Source organism: Mus caroli, unplaced genomic scaffold, assembly GCF_978045245.1.
Source record: "Mus caroli unplaced genomic scaffold, Mus_caroli_1 scaffold_13, whole genome shotgun sequence".
Classification (NCBI taxonomy): domain Eukaryota; kingdom Metazoa; phylum Chordata; class Mammalia; order Rodentia; family Muridae; genus Mus; species Mus caroli.
In genome coordinates, this window is record NW_028227268.1 from 67,893,216 (window position 1) to 67,919,439 (window position 26,224).

Genomic DNA, 26,224 nt, shown 5'->3' on the forward strand with positions numbered 1-26,224 from the left:
ACTAAGCTTGATCTCCAAAACCCACAGCAGAGCCAAGCATAGCTTCATGTGGCTGCCCGAGGCTGTAATCCCACTGCTGATGTCAGGGCAGGGATGCATAAACCGGTGGGATGCTGGAGCTCACCAGCCAGATTTGCTGATCCCTAGGTTCAACAAGAGACCCTGTCTCAGAATAACACAAGGTGGAACTGGGCATAGTGACACATGCTTTTTGTCCCAGCACTTGGGAGGCAGAGGCAAGCTGATCTCTGTAAGCTCAAGGCCAGCCTGGTCTACAGAGTGAGTTTCAGGACAGCCATGGGCTACATAGTATCTGTAAACCTCCGCATGTACACACTATGCACGTATGCATAGGACACACAGATGCGCCACAAGTTCAGAATTGCACGTGGGACCCTAGAAAGAACCCTGGTAAGGAACAGGTCCTTCAGAGTCTGTCTTAGGTGTTCCTGTTACCATGGGGGTGTTTTAAGCTACACTGTTGGCACACAGTACAGCCTCGGTAAATGTTGCTTTCTGAGGAGGAGATGGTGGCGGGGAGACTTGTACAACTAGAGAAAAATGCTATAATTTGTAGAAGAGGAGAGTTTGACTGGTTCATCTACACTGAGCAGAGATAATGGCAGAGAGCAGAATCCCAAGAAGCTCCCGAGACCATCTTCCGGTCCAGAGCTCCAACCCGGAAGCCACATTGTAACCTTAAGCAGATCACACCCGGTCGCCCCTGAAGCCCCTGAACCGTGGCCTGCCCAGGAAAATGCGTCTGGGACTCATGCAGAATTCGTTCCTTTCCTTCTCCCTCCATGGAGAAAGCAAAGATGCCTCTTCAGCAGTTCTCAACCTGTGGGTGGCGACCCCTGGGGGGGGGGCGGGGGTGCCACATATCAGCTCTCTTGCATATCAGATATTTACATTCCGATTCATAACTGGCAAGAGTACAGTTTATGAAGTAGCTATGAAACAGTGTTATGGCTGGGGGTCACCACAACGTGAGTCACTGTATTAAGTCAGCTCTACGTTTGAGGAAGACACCTCAAATCCAGCTCTTACCTCCACATATACACAGCATGCACGCATGCATACAAACACACAGACAGGCCACGAGTTCAGAATTACACGTGGGACCTTAGAAAGAGCCCTGCTCTAGGTGAGGTGCCAGCTGCCCCTCCCATCTTCTTAGAGCTGACTGCAGGCTGGTAGGACCTGGGAAGCCTGCCCTGAGATGGAGACAGGAAGGCATTTTTTTTTCAGAGGCAGAAATGGGTACCCCCTTAGCGGAGTGTGTAATAAATAGTTCGGCTCTCGTCATTAAAATTATCAGGATAGATGGGAAATAAAGCTCAGATGTGGACTGCTTGCCTAGTATGCTTAAAGGCCTAGGTCCTGCCCCCAGTTGTATATAAAAACAGATGCGGTGGTGGACACATCTGTAAACCCGGCACTCAGGAGGTAGAGGCAGGTGACTCAAAAGTCCCGGGTGATCCTTAGTTATCTAATGAATTGAATTACAGGCCACTTTGGGCTACAGGAGATCCTGTCACACTCGAAAGAAAGGAAGGAAGGAAGGAAGGAAGGAAGGAAGAAAGAAGGAAGGAAGGAAGGAAAAAAGGAAGGAAGGAAAGAAAGAAAGAAAGAAAGAAAGAAAGAAAGAAAGAAAGAAAGAAAGAAAGGAAGGAAGGAAGAAAAGAAAGAAAGAAAAGAAAGGGAAAGGAAAGGGAAAAGAAAAAGAAAAGGAAAGGAAAGGAAAGGAAAGGAAAAGAAAAGAAAAGAAAAGAAAAGAAAAGAAAAGAAAAGAAAAGAAAAGAAAAGAAAAGAAAAGAAAAAGTTAACTGCACTGTGGTTGATTGGGTAATACCAATAAAGCTTATGGCTCTCTCCCCAAATCCCTCCTTCCTCTCTTCCTCCTGCTGGGTTTCTTTAAGCAAGAGGAGGCGGGGTATCCATGCAGGTGGGCGTGGTCTCATTCCAGCCTGGCCAGAGCAAGCTCTCCGGCCAGATCTACTGGGCCCAACTTGCACCTGCACATACACCTCCTTGATTGCCCTCTCCCTACCTTGAGCTTTCCCTTTCTGAAGCCATCATGTCTGTGACCAAGAGTGCCGGGAGTCCGCAGGTAGCCACCACTCTCAATCTGGACCTTCCTGAGAGTGCCAAGAAGGTGCAGAGCCAGGATCCCAGTCCAGCAAATGGGAGCTCTTCAGAGTCATCAAAGAAGACCAAGGGCATAACGTGAGTGCAGCTCCCTCCCACCCCACGTCTGCCTCCATCACCTTCCAGTCCGGATCTCGAGGTGGGCGTGTCTGACCCTCAACCCACTGTGCAGCCTCGGGAACACCAAAGAGGAAAAAGTGCAGTCAGGGTTTGTGTCAAATAGGACGTTCTAGCAAGGGGCACGATTAGAATCTGAAAAGTCCTGAGAGGGAACTGAGACCCAACAGCTTTAAAAAAAAAAAAAAAAAAAAAAAAAAAAAAAAAAAAAGATTTATTGGAAGGAAGGGGGTTAAGCACTTTTGTTAAAGTCGGTTTGGGGCTCTCAGTGTCTAGGAAAGAGGCAGAACTTGGAGGGAAGCTGGGGTCAGTATGAAAACCACAGTGGCCTCAGCCACAAGCAACAAGCAAGCCTCTCCCTGTAGCAAGCCTGGCTCCTGCTGCCGCTGGGGCTGCCATGGTACTACTCAAAGAACAGCATGTGGAAGCTTCTAGTGTCTTCCATTTCCCAGAAGATGGATTCTGGAGAAGGAGACATTCGCAAAGGTTTTCAGAACACGACAAGCTACAGGGCTCCAACACCCTCCTCCTCCTCTTCCTCCTCCTCTTCTTCTTCTTCCTCCTCCCTACTTGACTTCACCAACATAGCAGTCTAGCCATCCCAGGCTCGTGCTTTAAGGAGCAAGTTTGATGTCATCAAGGTAGTAGGGAGTGTACTTAACAGAGGACCAGAAGGTCTGGGTTCAGGTGGAAGCCCTGTCCTTCTCCCCCCTGAAGCAAGTTTCCTCATATGGAAAGCAGGGAGGAGCAGATATGACCTAGTACATTAAAGGATGGACAGACAGAGAGGGGGAGTGTGTGGCAGAGAGGGAGAAGGTACTGAAGGAATGGGTACAGTCTCTCTCCACACTGCATACAAGACACTGCAGGAATGGCCTCAATGGCTCCTTTGTCCTTGGGTCTGGTCCTGGGCTTCCTAAGTGCTAGAGGTCACTGAGTGAGCTGCTGAGGCCCCTGGACCACCCACAGCAGAGCAGGGTATTTTTCAACTTTGAGAGAACCAGCTGACTCTTGTGTCCTGGATGGTCGAGGTGGCAATTTCAACTCCTTAAAAATCAAAGGAATAAAACAAGAGAGAGTCAGAGCGGAGCCTGTGGGACTTGGAGACAGGGAGTCCAGGCTGGGAAAGCAGGCAGGGGATGGAGTCTGGCTGTCTGGGTTCAGTTCCCACTTGCCAGCCCAAGAAAGTCTAGAAATGATGGCTTGCTCCTCCCAGGATGGCTGCACCTTCTATGTGAGCGCGAGCTGAGTGCTTGTGTACTCTTAGCTGCTTAAAAAGTACTTGTGATGGTGGCTCCATGTCACCAAAGGACCCCGGCCTCCTAGCTCCTGGTCCAAATTTTTGCATGGCTCGACACACTGCAAGCTGACCGAACAAACAGCTACAAGCTAATTCTGATTTCCTAAGTCCTTTAGTTAGAAATTTCCTAAGTGACCCATTGACCCCTTCCCAGTTGCAAAACAAGCCCATCGCTGGGGGCTGAGGGTGTAGTTCTCTGTCAGCAATGTTGACACCCACAGGGAGAGAGACAAGCACGCAGGACTCTCTACCACCACCCCTCTTCCGATTGTTCTTTAACTCCCGCCAATCCATGGGCAGGTCCTCCAATGCTGGAGGACTTGGGGGTTAAAATAGAGACCGGGAGTTGAGTCAGCTTTTTCAAATTTTTTTGTTATTCTTAACATTTGCAGAGGCGCTACAGAGCCAAACATGTGCCCCCACAAAATTACAGAGCCGGATAAGTAGCAGCCTTGGGTTGTAATCCTGGGTTCGTCTGATTCCAAAATCTAGGCTCCTGCCAGACTCCTGTCCCTGCTTCCAGACGATCTCTTGGCTGCAAGGGTTTTTTGGGGGAATTTCTAAGGTTTCTGGGGGTTTGGATAAAAGCTTAGTACTGTGTATCACAAGGTTGGAATACAGAAACATCTAGAAGAGAGCTGGGATAGTTGAGATTCATTGGGAGAGAAAGTCCCAACTTGGAATTGTTCTCCCCTAATGACCTTGTCCTCTGGATCAACTTCACATCTGTCTTAACTAAATAGTAAATTGAGGCTGGGAATATAGCACAGTTGGTAAAGCGCCTGTCTGGATGGTACACGGCCCTGGGTTTGATCCCCAGCACCGCATAAACTGGGCATGGTGACATAGCTGTAGTCTCAACACTGGGGTTGTGGAGGTGGAACAATCAGAAATTGAAGGTAACCGTTGGCTGTATAGTGAGTTTGAGGCTAGCCTGTGCTATAGGAGATCCAGAGAACAATAAGAGAGAAGTAGGGGAGGATGGAAGAGAAAGAGAGTGAAGAAATCGTGAGTGTTGAGGGCACCGCTCAGCGGTAGAGCTCTTGCCTAGCATGTACAAGGTCCCGGCTGTGACCCCGAGCACCATAAGCCAACAGCAACAGAAAGAGTGGGAGTCCTTTGCTTTAACTTGGGTTTTATTGGGTTAGAGGTCATGCCATTCTCCAGACTTAATGTCTTGGGCTAAGAAGAAAAGAAAAAAAGATCTCTGGAGATCAATCCCCAGATGACTGACATCACCTGACCTACTGCTGAGAAGTCCCTGGGGCTTGTCTCCAGTCTGCCTTTTCCTCTATTCTGGGAGTGCAGTCCTGTCTCTGCCACAGTTCAGGAAGTCAAACTGGTCTCCGGGCCTCAGTTTCCTCTGTGATGATGTGGGGCTGCCCCTTTCCTCCCTGTCCTGGGACTGCCTCCCAGGGTCCTGCAGAAGGGCAGAGCTACAAAGCAGCTTGGCTTCCAGCCACGACTCCACTGTGCACTCGTAGACAAATTATCTAAGTATTTTGGGGCCTCCATTTCCCATCTACAGACCAAACCCCAACCATTGCCTACTTTATTGTCCTGTGTACTGGCTATTTTTGTGTCAACTTGACACAGCTGGAGTTATCACAGAGAAAGGAGCTTCAGTTGAGGAAATGCCTCCATGAGATCCAACTGTAAGGCATTTTCTCAATTAGTGATCAAGGGGGAAAGGCCCCTTGTGGGTGGGACCATCCCTGGACTGGTAGTCTTGGGTTCTATAAGAGAGTAGGCTGAGCAAGCCAGGGGAGGCAAGCCAGTAAAGAACATCCCTCCGTGGCCTCTGCATCAGCTCCTGCTTTCTGACCTGCTTGAGTTCCAGTCCTGAACTTCCTTGGTGATGATCAGCAGTATGGAAGTGTAAGCTGAATAAACCCTTTCCTCCCCAACTTGCTTCTTGGTCATGATGTTTGTGCAGGAATAGAAACCCTGACTAAGACAGTCCTGCCAAGACGATTAAATGAGATGTTATATTTAAAGACTCCTCCCATACAGGGTCTCATACAATTAGTGCTTCGGGGCACAGACAGGGCCCAAGCCGCTAATGCAGGAACAATTCTGGATATCTTGGGATGGGTGGTCACCTTCCAGGAGACCCAGATGTGCCAAAGCAAGGATACAGGAAAATCGAGATGGCCATGACTTTACCTGCCCAGTTTAATTGAAGTGCTGGCACGCTATGAGGGGATGGCTGCTAGGTCCTTTCCCAGCTCCACTTCCATGTCCTCTGACTGCCTTCCTTTCCTGTAGCGGGTTCCAGACATTGGTTCATCTGGTCAAAGGCAACATGGGCACAGGGATCCTGGGACTCCCCCTGGCTGTGAAGAATGCAGGCATCTTGGTAAGAGGCATGGCTAAGTGGGGGCACTATGAAGAAGCTGTGGGATGGGGAAGAAGACATAATGGTTTAAAATACCCTGTAGCAGTCAGTGCTTGGGGGCGGGGGGGGGGAGTGGGGGAGGGGTATCTGACCCAGACATAGAATCTGAACATCGAGTCTGAGTTGTGCTTTGGCTTGGCCTCTGGCACTAGGAGTCAAGTCAACACCTTTTATCCACCCTCAGGCCTCAGATCCCTCCTTTTGTAGAATGTAAGGATTGGAGGAGGACCAGTTACCCAGTCTCCCTTTACAGATGCCCTTGGGGACATCTCAGAGACCACCAATGGGACATGTGGGTCAGGACTCTGAGTCTCCTGCTCCCTCACAAATGTCACCATGCTTGCTATGTATACTTTTTGGACATGACTTGAGGTTAACTTTTGGAAAGAGTAGCCAAGTCTCTTTCAACTTGGTTTTCTAGAAAGTTCTTTCAGGGCTAGCAAATGGCTCACGAGATAAAGGCACTGGCTACCAAGTCCGATGACCTGAAAAGCTGGAGAACTGCTCCCCTGCTGTTCCCAAACACACACACACACACACACACACAGAGAGAGAGAGACAGACAGACAGAGAGACAGAGAGACAGAGAGACAGAGAGACAGAGACAGACAGAAAGAGACAGAGACAGACAGAGAGAAACAGAGACAGACAGAGAGAGACAGAGACAGAGACCTTTGAGTCCTCAGCAGTATCTGTTCCTCTAAGTTGTCTTCTCCCCCACTTACTCCTGTCTGTCTGTCTGTCCTGCCTGCAGATGGGCCCACTCAGCTTGCTGGTAATGGGCCTCATCGCCTGCCACTGTATGCACATCCTAGTCAGATGTGCCCAGCGCTTCTGTCACAGGTGAGGAAGGTCCCCTGTGTGGGTCTTGAGGACAGCCCGCAAACACTCTACACATTAGAAGAGCTTTCTTCTTTGTGGTCCCCATGATTGCCAAGAAAAAGAGCTTCAGGAGTGGGGAAGACCTCAGGGGAGGCCTGGAAACACCGCTGCTTAAATGACCTCAACCAGGCCTTTGAGCTCTTCTGGTCAGCCTGCCTGTATAGTGGGTGTAAATAACTCTTGCCCATCCCTGCCTCTAAGGGTTATTCCCAGTTTAGTGAGAGCCATGGGTCTAGGCACTACTACACCCACACCAGACCTGTGCTATTACTCATGCTGTGTGGTAACTGCTGGAACCACAGGTGAGAAAAAGCCCTGTGGAATTACAGCCCCAATTAGAACCTGGCTGTGCTGGCTTCTTGCCTTTTCCACCTTCTATCTGTGTGGCCTTGGTCTGGATCTCTGGACCATGAGTTGTGGGGTTCCCTAAGTGGATGTGTGAGGAGTGGAGGAACCCTGAGCAATTGTATATTTTTTGCCATGAGCACAGTCCGGTCAAGAATCCCAATGCCCCCAAAGCCTTTCCATCAAAGAGATGGCAGTGCTTTCCTCTGCAACTAGGGTGAATGTGGGCAGTGCATGCAGCAACTGTCAGCCACAGCTTCCTCTTCTGGGATGGCTGCAGCCTGAGGCTTCTCCCTACAGAGCCCTCCTACCCCTGCTAGGTAGACCTGCCTCCTGGTTCAGCTGTGTATGCTGAGCCTTCCTCCTCAAGTCAGGTACATGGGGACTGGGCTGCCCTGCTTCAGAGCAAGCATGGCCCCACTGGATCCCAGTTTTCCTGGACGTGTGTCTGTCTTTTTCCTTTCTTCAGTCCTTCATTACCCCAGTTAGGTCAGTCCCTGGAGGGGTGCAGAGCATGTCAGGAAGTGTGCGTATGTGTTCATATGTGTAGACACATGCCACAACACAGTGTGGAAGTCAGAGGGCAGCCTCAGCTGTCTGTCCTGGCCATCTACCTTGTTTGAAGTCTCTTGTTCACTGTGCATGCCAAGGATACAACAGGATGCCAGGGATGCAGGAAGTCTCCTGTTTCTGTCTTTCATCTTGATATAACAGTGTGTGGACTTCAGACCAGTGCTACTATGCCTGGCTTTTTATATGCGTTCTGGGATTTGAACTCAGGTCCTTGTGTTTACATGGCATCTCCCCAGCTTGGCCCCTTTGCTCTTTAAAAACATAATCTTAGGTTCATCTGTTTTTTAAAATACCATATGTGTTTTGTCCAACAGACTGAACAAGCCTTTCATGGACTATGGGGACACAGTGATGCACGGACTGGCTTCCAGTCCCAATGCCTGGCTGCAAAACCACGCCCACTGGGGGAGGTACTTTGCTCTTGCTTTGTTCCCAGCGGCTTTGGGTATGGAGAAAACCATACTGTCCGGGAAGGTCTTCTTCTCTGACAAGGTGGCTCAGAGGTCAGACTGTCCACCCCGGGAGGCAGGTCACTGCCAACATCACCTATCCAGTTCTCAGGTATCTCTGGTGACAAATGGTCATTTACCATACACTCTTAGGAAACCACACTTACCCGGCAAACACCACAGGGAAAGAGAGAGACTGCGCGGCTTTGCTCTTGCATTACCCATGGTCCATTGGGAAAGACAGCCTAGCGCTCGATTATGCAATACCCACTGGGATACACATGAAAGAGGTTCTGGCTACTACCAACTGGATAGAGGAGTGTCAGGGCCAAGGGTAGGGGGATGTGTCGGGCCAGGGTGGCTACGCTGGACAGACTGAGATGGCTTCTGCTTTAAGTAACCTCGAAGGATGAGGAGTTACTTAGGGATGTCGAAGGCGGGGCTTGAAGGATCCTTCAGGACCCGGGCAGAGCTGAGGGATTGGTGCAAGCCATGTTGGGGCTATGTGACAGGTTCATGCTACAGAAAGACTAAGCAGCATGAAGGCGGAGTCCGGGTGGCGAGATAGACTAAGGAAGGAACTAGACGCTCAGTCACATTGCGCGTTCTATTTTTTTAATGGTTTAATATGTACTTATTTGTTTAGGGGAGGGGCTCCGAACACTGTCCTCTCCTCCTACCACGTGGGTCCCAAGGATGGAACTCTCAGGTCATTAGGTTTGGCAGCAAGCTCTGTTATTTGCTGAGCCATCTCACTGGCCCATATTGTATATTTTAGACCCTCTCTAAGATTTTGTTATTTTCTTTTTTAAAAAAAGATTTATTCTTATTACTTTTAATTATGTGTGTTGGGGGTGAGTTGTGTGCATGTGGGTACAAATGCCTCCAAATACCGGAAGCACTGGATCCTGTGGGGTTAGAGTTAACAGGTGGTTGTGATGTAGGGGCTGGGAACCCAACTAAATCCTCTGCAAAGGCAGTGCCCACTCTCAACCACTGAATTGTCTCTCCAGCCCCTTTCTGAAGACCAGCAGAAAACCAAGAGAGCTTTTAATCACGGGACTAAGCAAGCTTGAATTCTTGAAAGGTTCATTTAGCGTCCGTGAGGGGAAGAGATTATAAGGGAGCACAGGGCAGACTTGGACAGACAGGGAGGCTTTAGTGTAGGCAATGTCCATTCTGATGGTGATGGAGACCAAGACTAAGCTGTTGTCCTGGGAATGAAGTAAGTTGTCTTGGTAAGGGATTAGCTGAAAGAAAAGGAAAGCATTGGGGCTGGGGAGATGGCTTGTTATTGGTCAAAGCATTTGTTGTGCAAGCCTGAGAAGCAGAGTCCAGATCTCCAGAACCCACATAAATATCGATGAGGGTGGTGGTCCAACTGCAAATCCAAACTCAGAAAGAAGAGACAGGGGAGTCCCGAGAGCAAGCTGGCTGGCAAGGCTAGCCATTAAGGGGGCTCTGGGTTTGACTGAGAGACCCTACCTCAATAATGAACTAGATGGACGAGCAATGGAGAATGATTCTCACATCAACCTCAGGCCTCCATAGGCATGCACACACATGTGTGAACAGGTGTAAAACATGCACACACGTGCACACTCACTCGCACACACACACACAAATGGATAATAAAAACAAACAAACAAAACCAGGAAAGAAGAACCAGCTTCACTCAGACCTCTGCCCCCTTCTATTTTGGACAACATACATAGAATGAACATATACACACACACACACAGTGAATATGCATACATACACAATGACCATGCATTCACACATACAGTAAACATGCATATGTCAGTAAACACACAGAAGCCAAAAAGAGAGGACGGACAGAAGGAGGGAGGGAGGGAGGGAGGGAGAGAGAGAGGGAGGGAGAGTGCCTTCTAATTACTTCCTGGCATTGCACTCACCCTTGTCTCTACTGTCTTTTCATGTCTTTCACCATGGTCCTAAAAGACCCTTCTGGTTGAGCCTTCCCTACCCTAAAAGCATCTCAGCAGATGTAGGGACAATCATTTCTTCTTTTTCTCTTAGCTGTTGGCCTATCCCCAGCTTCCTTCCCTATTCTCTATCAGATCCACTGCTGTTCTCTGTGTCTATCAAGTGGTGTTCTGCAGGGTTAGTATTTGTGAGGGTTTTGATGAATGTGAGAGGGATGCAATAAAGAAACTGCCAGCATCACTGCTCCATGGAATACTTGAGAGGAAGGTTTTATTGTAGGAGAGAGAGAGAGAGAGAGAGAGAGAGAGAGAGAGAGAGAGAGAGAACAGCTAGAAGCATGTGGAAGAGTCCAGAGCAGAGAGAGAAAGAAGTAGACTGCATGGCCATGGCCAGCAGGCTGGACATAGCCTGGAGCTGTCTGCTAGAAAAGGAAGAATATCCAGAGATAGGGAATAGAGAGAGAGCAGTGAGGATAGCAAGATCCGGGAACAGTGAGGACAGCTGGGTCATAAACAGGATGAGTAGCTGGGCGGGGCCTGAGGAGTTTAGGGTAGAGGAGGAGGTGAGAAAGGCTAGGATGGGAGCATGGATTTTGAAAACTTATCAGGTATTTGTGATACTGAGTGAGCCCAGAAGCCAGCATGCACTTTGATATGCAACCACCGGTATGTGTCAATAGAGAGCCATATGTCCCTTCTGCCAGATAAGGATAATTACTCCTTTTGGCCGATGGGAAAGATTTAATAAGTCATTGGGGAATGCTGGCTTTTATCTAACCACCAGAAATTCTATAGTCCATCCTGCGCACACTTCTAGCTCTATGTCTTTTGGAGTTTGGAGAACTGGAGTTTCCTTTGGATCTGACAGTTGGGACCTCCTCAGACTTGATTTGCCCCCTCAAGGCTTTGTACATGAGCACAACTCAGCATCCCAGCTGCTGAGGCTCAGTTGTGTCCTGTACAGCATTAAGCTTCAGATACCAAATGAACATGTCCTGTCCCCTTCTCCAAAGGCCCGTGGTCCAAGTCAAAATCAGGTCTATCACATAAGATTATCTATCCCCCCCCACCCAGTGGTCCACGGTCAGGATCCCCTCTGGCTCCATCAGTGAACCGTGCACTAGGAAGGCATGGAAACCCACCTGCTCCCTCTACACCACTGCTTCCTCATTCCTCCATCTCCACCATCTCTCCTATCTTTCCATTTCTTCCTCCACTCTCTTCTTCTATCTCCTCTTCTTTCTTCCTCCTTCCCCTCCCCCTCTAATTTCTCATTTTCCAAAGGTACTTTTCTCGTGTACTGGTTTTTCCAGTTTCATATGTATGTGTGATGTGCATCCTTCTGCATCTGTAGGAGCACACTCGGTTCCATGTGTGAGTGTGTGTGTGTGTGTGCGCGCACGCACGTGAAGGCTTGAGGTTGATGTCTGAAATCATCCTTCCTCACTCTTCCCCCTTACTCAGTAAGGCAAGGTCTCTCAGTGGAATCCAGAGCTTGCTGATGTGGCTAATTTCATTAGCCATCTTGCTGTAGAGATCCTATCTCCATCTTCCAAGGCTGGAAGTCCTGGAAGAACAGCATACACACCTGATGTTGTTGTGGTTCTGGGGCCCTGGGTTGGGCCATGGATTGCACATTGACTACTGAGCCGTCTCTCCAGCCATAGTGGTCTGCCTAAGAATGTCTCTTTCTTTCTGTCTCTACAATTCATAACTCTCTCTCTCTCTCTCTCTCTTTCTCTCTCTCTCTCCCTCTCTCTCTCTCCCTCTCTCCCTCTCTCCCTCTCTCCCTCTCTCCCTTATTCTCTCCCCTTTAGGATTAAAGGTCACTATATTAAGTGACTGAGAGCAAAGATAAATTGTTAAGACTTTTCCCACCAGCCAACCTTTGCTGGGGATACATTTTGAATCATAGTTATCCATAACAATAGGTTTCATTATAACACTCTTGCTGAACCTAAAACTGACTGATTTGGCTACAAGTTCCAGGGATACCTCTGTCTCTACTTTCCCAGCTCTTGGGGGACAAGTGCGGGCCACCATGCCTGGCTTTTTACATGCATACTAGGAATCTAAATGCAGGTCTTCCTTCAAGCTTTGGAGCAAGCACGAAAGTGCAGCATTTCTTCTGCCCCTGAGATGCTAATTTCTTCTCATGTTACAAAACACTCTGTTATAACCTACCAGAGCAAGAGGTTCTGTGTTATCTATGTTTTTTCAATACCCAATGAAATGTCTGACCCATGCTGGGAAAAGCATTTTCTGTGTTCCAGGCAGCTAATAATTGATATGCGCTTGCTGTCAGTCACAGTGAAAGGCTGTGTTGAAGAGTGCCATGGAGCTAGGTGGGACACAGGCTCCCATGCCTCGGAACTTGATCACTTAGCCGGCTGTGAGCGTGTGATGGCTGTTCCCAAACAGCCGCCGTTACCTCCCTCCTCTGCCCTCTCGATTGTAGTAGAAGGATGGAGGTATTCGTGCAGGGTCACTATCCATTGGGGTCGGAGGGCAGAGTGACTAGAATGGATCAGAAAAGTCAGCTTCTTTTCTATCAAGCTTCTCTCCTCCTCCCTGCAGGCGTGTCGTGAGCTTCTTCCTTATCGTCACCCAGCTGGGTTTCTGCTGTGTGTACATTGTGTTTCTGGCGGACAATTTAAAACAGGTAAGCAAGCCAAGGTAGGGGGAGGACACAGAAGGAAGCTTCTCTGCCAGTTGTTTGCCTGGCACCTTACTTCATCTGAGTCCTCAGAAATTCATCATGGGAAGGGAAAGCCATGCTGCTATCAGGTAGCTTGGCCTCCCCCACCGTCCGTGTATCTACAGATTTCTGAGTGTGTTTGTGTGCGTGTGTGTGTGTGTGTGTGTGTCTGTGTGTGCGTGTACATGCTCATGCCATCTTAGTATCTCAGGTGTTTTATTACAGCAATGGAGGGCTGACTATTGTAATTGATTCAGTTTGAAGCAGTCAATCACTAAGAGTGATCATAGTGGGGCTGGTGAGATGGCTCAGTGGGTAAGAGCACTCGACTGCTCTTCCGAAGGTCAGGAGTTCAAATCCCAGCAACCACATGATGGCTCACAACCATCTGTAACGAGATCTGACTCCCTCTTCTGGAGTGTCTGAGGACAGCTACAGTGTACTTACATATAATAAATAAATAAATAAATAAATAAATAAATAAATAAATAAATCTTTAAAAAAAAAAGAGTGGTCATAGCATGATCTGTGATCTGTATTGTTGCCAAATATTTTCATCACTGCTTCTTCTTCCTCTTCCTCCTCTTCTCCTTCATTTTCTTCCTCTTCTTCCTCTTCCTCCTCCCGCCTTCCTCCTCCTCTTCCTTTTCTTCTTCCTCCTCCTCTTCCTCTACTTCACTAAGTAGGGGTTAAGGATGTCCAGTGTTCTGTAAGTGTTCCAATACACAGGGGGGAGGGAGAGAAAGGGGGAGGGGGAGGGAAAGAAAGAGAAGGGAAGAGAGGAAGAGAGAGAGGGAGGGAGAGAGAGAGGGAGGGAGGGAGAGAGCTGAGATTCTAAATGCCAGTACTAGTTCAGCCAAAGAAAGAATAACTGGGGCTAGAGAGGTGCTGAGTTGGTTGAGAGCACTTGATGCTCCTGCAGAGGACCTAGGTTCCATTCCTACCACTCACATGACAGCTCAGTAGCTGCCTGTGTCTGTTAATTCCAGTCCCCGGGACTGACTGCTGACCTCACCAGGCACCAGACGTTGGAACACAAACATACAAGTAGGCAAAACACTTATACACACAAAATGATAATGTAAATAATCTAATATTTTTGTTTTTAAAAAGAGGTAACAACTCTCTAGGCCAGTTACACTGCAATAACTGATGGAACTTAGGGGTTATAAGTGAAAGAAAGGAACTCTGGGAAAATTTTAGGGTGAAAATAAATGTACTGGAATGATGGAAGCTGACTTATAAAATGGAAGAGAAAGCTAAAAGGTGGGTGTCTGAAAAGGCCAGAGCAGTGTGTGTGTGTGTGTGTGTGTCTGTGTGTGTCTGTGTGTGTCTGTCTGTGTCTGTCTGTGTCTGTCTGTGTCTGTATCTCTGTGTGTGTCTGTGTATCTATGTGTGTCTGTGTATTTGCGTGTGTCTGTGTGTGTACGTCTGTGTGTAAACAGTAGAGTGAGTGAGTCACCCCTTGGGACCTCACTGTCAGGGTCACTTTCACCAGTTTTAGTTGGTCTTTGTGTCACTTGGCCTGTCTTTCTGATCGCAGAGCCTGACTCACAGGCCAGCCCTCCAGCTCTGTAATCTTCAGTTTCCCCAAAGCCGCATTTAGCAACAAAAAAAGAATTCACTACGAATAATCAATCCAGAAGAATGGGTGCCGGGAGCCAAGGCAGCAGACCCCACTATAAATGCAGTTGTACATCGCTAAATTCACTGTATTGGTGGCCTCCTTTGAGGAAGTCTGGTGAAGAGGATTTAGAATAAGGCATTTCATGGGCTGGAGAGATGGCACTGACAGCCAAGCCTGATGACCTGAGTTCCAGCCCCAGGGCCCACATAGTGGAAGAAGAGAACCAACTCCTCTAAGCTGTCTTTCTGACTTCCTCATGTGGGTCATGTGAGCACATATGCATACACATGTGGGTCATGTGAGCACATACATGTTTTTGTGTGTGCATATGTAATTTAAATGTCTTTTAAAATTAAAACCAAAAAGAAGTTCTCAAGTACCCTGTACTTGCTCGAGCTCCCCCAACTCTTTGTAAGAGAGTCTGGTTCTGGGGAAAGCCCTACATCCACCATGTGCCCGGATGTTTTTTCCACCTCATCTTTTCCCATTCCTTCCTCAGGTAGTAGAAGCTGTTAACAGCACAACCATCAGCTGCCACAAGAACGAGACGGTAGTTCTGACGCCCACCATGGACTCTCGGCTCTACATGCTCTCCTTCCTGCCCATTCTGGGCCTTCTGGTGTTCATCAGGAACCTCCGTGTCCTCACCATCTTCTCCCTGTTGGCCAACATCAGCATGCTGGTCAGCCTGGTCATCATTGCCCAGTACATCATCCAGGTGGGCACACACCACCCACTGACTCCCCAGGAGACAGGACCCTTGTATCAATAATAGACAGCAGGGGCCAAGTCCTAAGTGGGTGGGTATGTTCCTCGCCCTTGAGCCTAGGACCCATCTCCCCCTCTCGCTGTAACCTCCCCTCTTTGTACTGTCTCCTCTTTTGAGCTATCTCCTTCCTGCTGTGTCTCCAAATGACACTTTTTAATACCAAATTCAGCTCTTAAAAAGGCTCTGTCTGTGGAGTTGGGGAGGCAACTCCATTAGTAAACTGTTTGCCTGTACCTGTGCTGTGGCACATGCTTATAATTCCAGCACTGGGGTGGGGGAGTTAGAGTGAGCAGAGCAGAGATAGAGTGATTCCTGTCAGTCTAGTCAAGTTGATAGGATCCAGTTTAGTGAGAGACCCTAACAAAAAATAAAGCAGAGAGGGATAAATAAAGACACTTAAATTGACATCTGGCCTCCACATGCACCCAAATATGTACACTTACACCTGTACACACACACACATGCACACACACGCACAAGGACTTCTAACACTCATGCCCACTATTCATTCATAATGTTCTTGGGTGCTGCTAGGTGGCACAAGCCTGTGTCACCACTGTGTATATATGCTATAGATAGTGTTCTTTTAGAGACTTCTGGTAAACCTGCTCCCTTCATAAGAAACTGACCTTCGGTGCTTTGACAATGCCTGCATGTTCCTGCCCTCTGGCTCTTTGGTACTGTGCACTATTAAAGTCAATATTTATCAGTTTTACCTCATTCTAAAAGGCTTGCTGAACTTTTTGGCATTCCATTTTCTCAAATCCAGCTCTCCTCCCAGAGTCCCTCCTGCCCGGAGGAGCTCGAGCATGCCCACAGAGTGACAATCATGTATTTTTCTCCCCTGTAGGAAATTCCAGATGCCAGCCAGTTGCCACTGGTAGCAAGCTGGAAGACCTACCCGCTCTTCTTTGGAACAGCCATTTTTTCATTTGAAAGCATCGGTGTGGTAAGGTTTGAATGAAGGTGGCCTTTCCCGGGGCCTGTGAACCAGCCTCTGGGAAAGAGCTATGAGCTCAGACTTTCTGTGTGCTCTTGGCCATTGGCTCAGGTCTGTGGGAATTACACATGGGATAAAAGCAACCTCTGCTCTCATTTGGATGACTTGTCTCCAGCAAACAAAGAGTAGGTTACAACAGAGAGGCAATCGAGAGGCTATTTTGTCTCAGAGTGTCTCTTTAATGTTTATCTTCCTAGCAATATGAGGTTCCTAACCTTTGTAAAATCAAGACTAGTGGTTGTACATAATTCAAGTGAAAAGAGTTCATAAGCAATATAGGTGAGGGTTTGGAAGGGGCTGTTTGTTTGGTTTTGGTTTTATTGTAGTGGTGTTTTGCTTGTTTGGAGGTAGGGGTTGTTTTGTTGAAACAGAGTTTCTCTGTGTAATCCTGGCTATCCTGGAACTCTCTATATTCACCAGGCTAGCCTCCAGCCCAGAGATCTGCCTGCCCCTGCCTCTGTCTCCCAACTACTGGAACTAAAGGTGTATGTTACCACTGCCTGGCAAGATATGGGCGTTTTAACGGAAAAGAGCTGTACATTTACAATGAATTATGAGCTGGGGATATAGCTCAGTTGGTAGAGCGCTCACTCAGCATATACAAAGACCTAACTTCCATCCTCAGCACCCCATTAACTGGTTTGATGGAGCAAGCCTGTAATCCCAGCCCTCAGGAGGGGGAAGTGGGAGAATCAGGAGTTCAAGGTCATCCTCAGCTCCACAGCATAGTCACAGCTAGTCTGAACTACCTGAAACCCTGTCTCTAAAAAAGAAAAAGAGAAAGAAAGAAAAAAGAAAAAGGGGAAAAAAGGAAAAAAAAAGAGGCAATTTCTTTCCTCTGATATTGAAGTGGAGAACACACGACAATATCATCAAGATGAGCATCTTCTCAGCCCAATGACGTCACTCTAATCCTGCATCCCAAGCTCAGCACACTGCAGAGCAGCCACTCAGGGGTGCCCCCCACATCACTCACCCACTGAAGAGTCCCTGAATTGTCTCTAGTCTTTAACAGCTATTTACTCTAAGCACTTGTATACAGATCTCTGTGGATTTAACTTTTTTTCCCTAGGAATAGGCTTCTGGAACTCATATTTATAGATGTCTATAAGGAACTGCCCAATGGTTTTCAGAATGACAGTCATTCTGTCTGGATATTGTTTGTCATTGCTCTGAGTGCTGGGGACTGAAACCAGAGTCCAGCCCTTTAGGCAAATGATCCTACCACTGAACTCCACGCCCAGCCTTGACTGGCACTTTTCAAAAGACCAGAACGTGTAAGCTCCCTTCTGTATCTGGGTTAGCCCTTGTTTGAATTGTCAGTTCAGAGCGTGCAGGGAATTGGACCTAGGACCTCACATAGGCTAAGCATGCGTAATTGAACTGTGCCCCAGCCCCAAGATATTTTTTAAAGATTTATTTATTTATTTACTATATGTGTGTACACTGTAGCTGTCTTCAGACACTCCAGAAGAGGGCATCAGATTTTTGTTACGGATGGTTGTGAGCCACCATGTGGTTGCTGGGATTTGAACTCAGGACCTTTGGAAGAGCAGTCGGTGAGCTGAGCCATCTCACCAGCCCTGCCCCAAAATATTTTTAATCTAACCATTCTGATAGGTGTTTAGTGGTATTTGATTATGTTTTAATTTGTATTTTACAGCTAGTGATAATTGGTTATGAGTTTCACGTTTACTTTTATGCATCTTTAATTGTTTTTTATTAATTATTAGTAGCGTGTGTGGGAGAGCGAAGGTGTGCCTGCGGAGGTCAGGGGTCAGTTCTCTCCTTCACCTTCTTGAGGTGTTCTCTTTGGCTGTGTTGACTGCTCTTAGGCCCTCAGGCTAGTTGCCCCATGTCAATTCTCCTGACTCTGTCTCCCACCTTACCTTCATAGTGCCAGGATTACAAAAGTATGTCACCACATCCAGCTTGCGTGGGCAAGTGCTTTCCCCGGCTGAGCCACCGAGCTGGCCTTTCTTTACCATGTTTAGTTGGCATTTGCATGTCTTCTTTGGTGGAGGTATTCAGATCTTGGGGGGGGGGGTGGTGGCACGGTTTTTGCAGTTTTCCTGACTGGCCTTGTAGTGATGGCAATGCTCTTGCCTCTACCTCCCCAAGCTGGGTGTGTGCCACCATGCCCAGTCTGTACAAATCTTTTATTAGTACTTCTTTATCTGAGTTCAACAGCTTCTAGCCAGTCTCCTCTTGATTCTCCTCTGAGCGGAAAGCCTGGCTTCTGTCTTCCTATGCTTCTTGTGACTTCCATGTGTTTCTCAATGGCTTAAACACACACACACACACACACACACACACACACACACACACACACACCACATAATAGGGCAGGAGGACAAGAAAAGCATCAGCTGTCTTTCCCCAGGCCAGGCTTGGCGGGTGCACAGCCTGTTCACCCTCACAGGGCCGATCTTTAAAAGCATCACACCCCCCACATTCTACCCATCCTGACTTTGCACAAGGCACCGTGAGTTGTGAAGTCAATCCCGAATCCCACTCACCCTTGAGGTTCCCCGGAGTTTCCTTTCCCAGTTGGTTCTCAGCTACTTCAGATGTGGGCAAAATCTCTGTGTCACTAGTACACCAGACTGTGGCTCTGTGGCTGGGACCTGCCTTTGGGGATGTGGCCTGGCAGAGACAGAGAAACAGGAAAGTGGGGTTCCTGCAACACTATCTGTCCTTCAAGGGTTCCTCTTCACGTCCCCCGCTTAAAAAAAAAATAGAAAAGATGTTCGATGGATTGTTTTCCATCAACCACTGAATCATTCCAGAATTTGGGCCTCCCTTGAGTTTAAACTCATAGAGACAGGAAGAAAAGCATCCTGATACTCAACATTATAACGTTTATCCCGGGTTGGGGGAACAGGGAGGGACTTCACATAGCATAAAAATCAACCCAAGGCCTAGCAAAGGTGCTTGCTTCCAAGCCTGCTGACCTAAATTCAATCCCCTGAGACTCACATGGCAGGAGAAAACCAACCCCCACTAGTCTGTCCTTTGACCTCTGCACGCACACACACACATACACACACACACAAAGACATGTAATTTTAGAAATCTTTCTTAAAAAAATCAACTCAAGTGGATCAGAGACATTAATGGAAGACTCAAAACTCTAAAACTTCTAGAAGGGAATATTGGGGGGGGGGTCGAATAAGTCAAACACAGTGGAGGTCCAGGAAATGATTCCCTGGATAGAACTCCAAAGGCACACAGGACAGAAGTAAACCGACAAATGGGGTTGCATCTAACTAAAGAGCATCTGGACAGCAAAGGAAAAACGTGGGAGAGGTGGCCTTCAGGACAGGAGCCACACGATCACCTGACAGGGCTGACACCAGGGTGTATAAGGAACCCTGCAGACAACAGCAAAGTAATCCAGCTGCCAAATGGGTGAATGACCGCGGTGGAGACTTCTTCGAGAAGAACTACAAATCGCCAACAAATACATGAAAAATATGCACCTTCTCGTTAGCCATTGGGGAAACACAAATCCAAGTCACAGTGAGATATCTCCTCCCTCTGTTCAAATGACTAGTGTGTCCAAAGCACAAAGATGGCTCTGCAGTTAGGAGCGCTGGCTGCTCTGGTGGAGAACCAGGGTTATCAAGTTGTAACTCAAGCTCCAGGAGATCTACCGCCCTCTTCTGGCCTTAACAGGCACTGCAATGTGTGTCAGACTCCTTAAAATAGATGTATTTATTTTTATGCTCTGTGTATGAGTCTTTTGCCTGTGTGTCTGGTGCCCGAAGAGGCCAGAGGAGCGTGCTGAGTCACCTGGAGCTGGAGTTACAGGTAGTTGTGAGCTGCCTGGTGTGGGTGGTGGGAACTGACTGAATCAGTGTCTTCTATAAGAGCAGCCATCAGGGCTCTTAACTGCTGAGCCACCTCTCCAGCCCCAGAATTTCCTTCTTTTTAAAGGCTGTATAATATTCCATTTCAGGTATGTATCACATTTTGTTTACCCATTTTATGATGTTTGTCTGCCTCCCACCTCTTGATCATGAATGATGGTGACATGAACAAGAGCATACAAATGTCTTTTAAGGTCCCTTCTTTTGATTCATTTGGGCACATTCCAGAGGCAGCAAGGCTTTCTCTTCTTTATGCTCCTGGTTGTTACTGTTATTGTTGTTGCTGTTGTTTTCCTCCTCCTTACAGTGGGATGCTCCTGCAGGTCCTGCCTCTGGAAAACAAGATGAAGGATGCCCGCGGCTTCCCAACCATTCTGTCATTGGGGATGTCCATCATCACCACCCTGTACATTGCTATCGGGGCTCTGGGCTACCTGCGGTTTGGAGATGACATCAAAGCCAGCATCACTCTTAACCTGCCCAACTGCTGGTACCTTCATGGCTCTTGGGCGGTAGGGAGTGAGAGATGTGTAGAACTGTGTAGCTCTCTTCCTCTCCCTGTTGGAGCAAGGAAACCAGGCATAGAGACACTCCCTCTGGGAGAGATGGAGCCACCATTGGTCCCGTGGACTACAGAGATCCCACCAAGAGCTGCTTCCAGACTGAGTCGGGTCTAGGTATCTCAGTGCAAAGGGGGCATAACTAAGAGGAAAGGACGGAAACAAGAATCCTTGGTCACCTAAGAGAGAGCACAGGAGTTCTAGACGAGGTCAAAGGGCTTCTATCTGTGGGTTGAACCCTTTGGTTCCCATTCCCAGGCTCTGCTGCTGCTGGGGTCCCCCAAACCAGGGGATCTAGCATTGAAAACATGAACAGAGCTTTGAGATGGTTCAGTGGGTAAGAGAATTTGACACACACGTGTGAGTACTTTTAGTCTGATCTCAACACCCCCACAGAAAGCCAGGCATGTGCCTGTAATTCTAACACTGGGAAGGTAGAGACAGGAGTACCCCTGAGGTTCACTGCCCAGCTGGTCAGTCTGAATTAGTGAGTTCCAGGTTCAGTGAGAGACCTTGTCTCAAAAAAAAAAAAAAAAAAGTGCAGAGTAACTGAGGGAGACACTGATATCAACCTCTGGCCTCTACATGCATGTGGAATACACATGAACATGCTCACATACAACATACACACATATGCATGCATGCAACACACATGTACATGCACATACACATGCATACACACGTGCACACATGTGCAATGCATATGCACACATGCACATATACATGCATAGCATGCATAGACACTCACATGCATGCACATGCACACATGCATGCAACACACATGCACGCACATGCACTCACATACACACAAGCATGTATATACACACACACAAGTCCAGCTCCCTTGAAACCTCACCCTTCATCTGGGCCTCAGCTTCAAGCCCACTCACGACCCCGTTTCTTCTTTCATCCCCTCACACAATCCCACTGATAATGTCTTTCCCTCTCCATTATCAGGGATTCCGCAGTCCTCTCAACTAGATGGGACATGTGTTGGGGGCTCCTGATGTACTTAGGATTTAGGGGACACGAACAATTCCTATGAACTCTAGTCACACAGGACTTTAGACCCTCCACTTAGGACCCTGGCACCTTACCTAAGCCAAGGGTTTCTGGGAGAAGTACGTATTCTCCGCTCCTGTCCTCAGGCCTTCCCTGAAAAGCATCAGAGCCTGAATCCCTGATGCTTCTCTTCCCTCTACACTGGTGAGACTCCTCTGCATTCAGAGAAGGCACCACACTTTCATTTTCAGATAAGGAAACAAAGACCCAAGGGATTGTCCCAACATCAGAGTCTGCTGCCCCCAGGAGGCCAGGCGTGGAAGTGCTGGGCCATGGAGAACATGGCTGTGTGTCTTGCAGGCTGTACCAGTCAGTCAAGCTCCTGTATGTCGTCGGCATCCTGTGTACCTATGCCCTGCAGTTCTATGTCCCTGCGGAAATCATCATCCCCCTTGCTGTCTCCCAGGTGTCAAAACGCTGGGCGCTGCCCGTGGACCTGTCTATTCGGCTCGCCCTGGTCTGCCTCACATGTGAGTAGAACAGAGGCCGGGAGTCTCCGGACCATTTCTAGGGGAGAGACAGACAGACAGACAGTCAGGCAGGCAGGCAGACACAAAGACAGAGACTGTGTGTGTCTGTGTGTGTGTGTCTGTGTGTGTGTGTGTGTGTCTATGTGTCTGTGTGTCTGTGTGTATTCACTCAGAGGTGTGCATCCATGTAGAAACCAGAGGACAACTTAGGTGACATTCTTCAGGCACCACCACCTTTTTTCTTTTTAATATGGTCTCTCATTAGCCTAGAACTCAGCAGTTAGGCGAGGCTACCTCCAGAGATCAGCCTCCTGACTCTGCCTCCCCAGTGCTGGGGTTACAAGTGTACCCCACCATGCCTCATTCTTTTTTAAGTTCTAGAAATCAAACTCAGGTCCTTGTGCTTGCCAGGACACTTGGCTAACTGAGCCAATCTCCCAACCTCTATTTAGGCCATTCTTACACATTCCCTGATTAGAAAGGCATGCAGATGCCCAGTCCAAGGACAGATTCATTGCTACCCAGCGTAATAAATAACTATCACATGATAGAGAAACTGTGGGGGGCACAGTGTGCGGTAAACTCGTCCTAGGCTGTATTTCTTGGCATTTTATTCAGCTCTCATGAGAATGATAAGGAAGCAGGACACTGCCAAATAATTGACCAGTGAGCACTGGAGCTGAGGGTGTCACTCAGTTGGTGGAGCATTTTCTGGCATGCGTGAAGCCTTTGCTTCAATCCCCAGAACCTCAGAGGTAGAGAACCGTGATTCACGTTTGTGATCCCAGCACTCAGGAGGTACAGGCAGGAGGACTAAAAGTTCAAAGTCACTCTCTTGGTTACATAGCAACTTTGAAGTCAGCCTGAGCTACAAGAGGCACTGTCTCAATAGCAGCAGCAGCAGTAGTAACCAAGGGCCAATGAGATGGCTCAGTTAGGAAGGACACTTGCTGCCAAGGCTTACAACCTGAGTTTAGTTCCAGAACCCACAATGGCAGGTTTCCCTCAGACTTCTACATATGTGCTGAGACACATACTCCGCACACATATGATCAATAAGTAAATGTAATTAAACTTTAAAATAAATAATAATAGTGAAGAAAAATAATCAGAATTCGAACCCAAGTCACCAAATTCCAGAGCAAGCACCTTTCACGTCCAAGGCTGACATTGAAGGAGGGGAGCCAGGGAAAAAGCTCAAACAACAGGTGCTATCTGTCCCTCATGATTTTGTATACATTTAGGCCAACATTATAAACAAGGCTTCCCTTCCCCGAACCCCCCACCAATGTTATGTAGGCAACTCTAATTAAATCCTGCCGGTTATTTAGACATGAAAGACAGGGGTGGGGGTGAGAGAAGGCAGTGGAAGGGACACAGTCAACATATAGTACATACCCACAGGACATTGTCAAAGGTTGGAAAATGAAAATACAGGCAGAAAGCATTTGATGTGGAGAGCGTTCAGAACACGCATGTATGCATGAAATAATAATAGCAAAAGATCATTCAAAGCTATTGATATCTAAACAGTGGTTAAGCAAAAAGGCATGATCCAAACCGGTTTTGCTGACTAAATAGGGAATTCTGGAAACACAGCCTCTCTAATCCCCATCAGCAAGGCTAGCTGCAAGGAAGCCAGCCGTTGTCATTGGAATTAAGGGACCATCTGAAACTCCCACTCCCTTTGGGCTTGGGGGTTGGTGGGCTTTGCTGGGACCCCATATGGGGCAAATCTGCTTCCTTCATTCCCTGGTTATAGAGAGCTACCCCTTTGGATCTCCTAGCTGTAGCTCACAAATGAACACTGGGTTTTCTTAACAGTCTCTCCATCTCCAAAACCCCAAGCACTGAACCGAAGGGGTTAGAGAACCCCGCCAACAACACGACAATAGGAACACATAGTGTTGTGGGGAACCCTCCAAAGATGACCACCATTTATAGCCAGGTGAAAGTCTTTATTCCAGCAGGCTGGGACTATACTTGGGTATTTGGGGACTCAAGTGTAGCCTCAAACATTTAGAGCAAGTGGCTTTAAAGGCAAAATCTACATCCTGGTGTCTCACACAGCAGCTGAAGCGGGGCAAGGAGGTTGAGGCTGGGGTTTGCACAAACAGGCAATTTAACAGAAACTAAGATAAATAAACTGAGACATCCTGGCCTCCAGGTTCCCGGAATAGAACTGAGTGACTTTTCATGGAATTCTCCATCAAAGAGATCAAAGTCTAGTTAAACCCAAAATGGCCTCAGCAAAAATACAAGATGGAGGAACCTCTGCATTGCTTTGCCCTGTCACGGCAGAGCTGAACAACAGGAATAGGCAACACCAACCACGAATGAGCCCTCCTGGAGAGGACTGGCACCCTGGGAACTCTCTGCTTTTTCTTTTCTTTCTTTTTTATTTATTTTTTTACATTTGTTTGTTATTCATATGTACATGTTGACACATGTGTATAGGTCAGAAGACAACTTGCAGGAGTCAGTCCTCTTCTTTTACTATGCCCTGCCTTCTCTCTGTCTCTCTCTCTCTCTCTTCCTCCCTCCTCCCTCCCTCTTTCTTTCTTTCTTTCTTTTTCTACATTTATTTATTTCCTTTTTATACAGTCTCACATATCGCAGGTTAGCCTCAAACTAGTCTATGTAGCCAAAGAAATCCTTGAGCTCTGGATGCTCCAGGCTGGACCTCCAAGTCGCTGGGGTTATAGGTGTGTGTTGCCGTGCCCAGTTTTCATGGTGCCAGGGATAGAATCAGGGCTTCACACATTCTGGGCAGGCATTCTACCAACTGAGCTACATCCGCAGCCCTCAATTTTTATGTGCAAAGCTGAATTTCTGAGGGAGGTTTGGTTTCTTTTAAAGACAACTTCAATAACAGCCTTTAAAGTAAACCTGGGACTCTCCATCTGTCTCCCTTCATCTCCCACAGGCATGCTGGCCATCCTCATCCCACGCCTGGACCTGGTCCTCTCCCTGGTGGGCTCTGTGAGCAGCAGTGCCCTGGCCCTCATCATCCCGCCCCTGCTGGAGGTGGTCACCTACTATGGAGAGGGCATTAGCCCCCTGACCGTCACCAAGGACGCCCTCATCAGCATCCTGGGCTTCATGGGCTTTGTGGTGGGGACCTACCAGGCCCTGGATGAGCTGATCAAGTCCGGGAACTCTCCCGCCCTGTCCAACTCCACCATGTTTATTCAGTGACAGAGCCTCTCCTCGCCCACGGTGACTTATGTTGTCTATGAATCTTTTCACTTCGCCTTTTCTCTGGTCCAAGACACGAAACAAAACAAAACAAAACAAAACAAAACAAAACAAGAAACAGGTGTAGCTATCCCCAGTACCATATGTGTGTGTGCAAAGGAGATGGCGGCCATCGACACCACATACAAGGTGTAGATAGATGGTCATTAAAAACAAACAAACAAAAAAAATGTTGGTCATTCTCTAGTTTTCCACACTGTGGAGACCTCGCCTGTGGAAACCGCCATCTTGTTTTTGTCATTTATCTGATAATTTCCTGCCTTGAGTGGAGCTATGCAAAAAGCAGCCATTAGGTGGCAGCAAGAGCCAGCTTTTGGCAGAAGATAGTACCTGCCCTCTCAAGCTTTGGTCATTTCCTTTTCCTGACCATGATGGGGAACACTGTGCTCACGGCAGCATCAAGATGGAGGGGGCCAGGGCCAGTTACAATGCTTAGGTAAAATGTCACCATCTATGTTACAGATAAGTGTGTTGAACTTTCTAAACCACTGAGTCTTAGCCCAACTCAGAAATCCAGCGGTGAACAAAACCAACATAGGGTCACGCCTATGGGCCAGGGGCAGCAGACAGGGACATCATTGGAGTTGTTTTTTTACTTCTGAATTCTTGCAATGAACATCTTCTGTTACCTGTTGGGCACCAAGCATAATACAGGGTTCTTATATAATAGTTTGGGTAAAGGTGTTATAAAAACAAGAGCTAATATAACATTGTAGCTTTGTGTACCCAACAGTAGAGTCTACGGGT

The 26,224-nt window shown here is 47.8% G+C and overlaps 1 protein-coding gene across 1 annotated transcript; it reads left to right on the top strand.

The window, feature by feature from the left end:
• The first annotated feature begins 2,004 nt into the window (after positions 1-2,004).
• Positions 2,005-25,631, top strand: Slc36a2 (solute carrier family 36 member 2). Its single transcript, XM_021177055.2, has 10 exons — positions 2,005-2,229; positions 5,837-5,927; positions 6,721-6,809; positions 8,081-8,176; positions 12,739-12,823; positions 14,986-15,204; positions 16,106-16,204; positions 20,451-20,617; positions 22,050-22,219; positions 25,146-25,631. The coding sequence occupies exons 1-10, from the start codon at positions 2,081-2,083 to the stop codon at positions 25,415-25,417; spliced, it is 1,437 nt and encodes a 478-aa protein (XP_021032714.1). The 5' UTR covers positions 2,005-2,080; the 3' UTR covers positions 25,418-25,631.
• Positions 25,632-26,224: the final 593 nt, after the last annotated feature.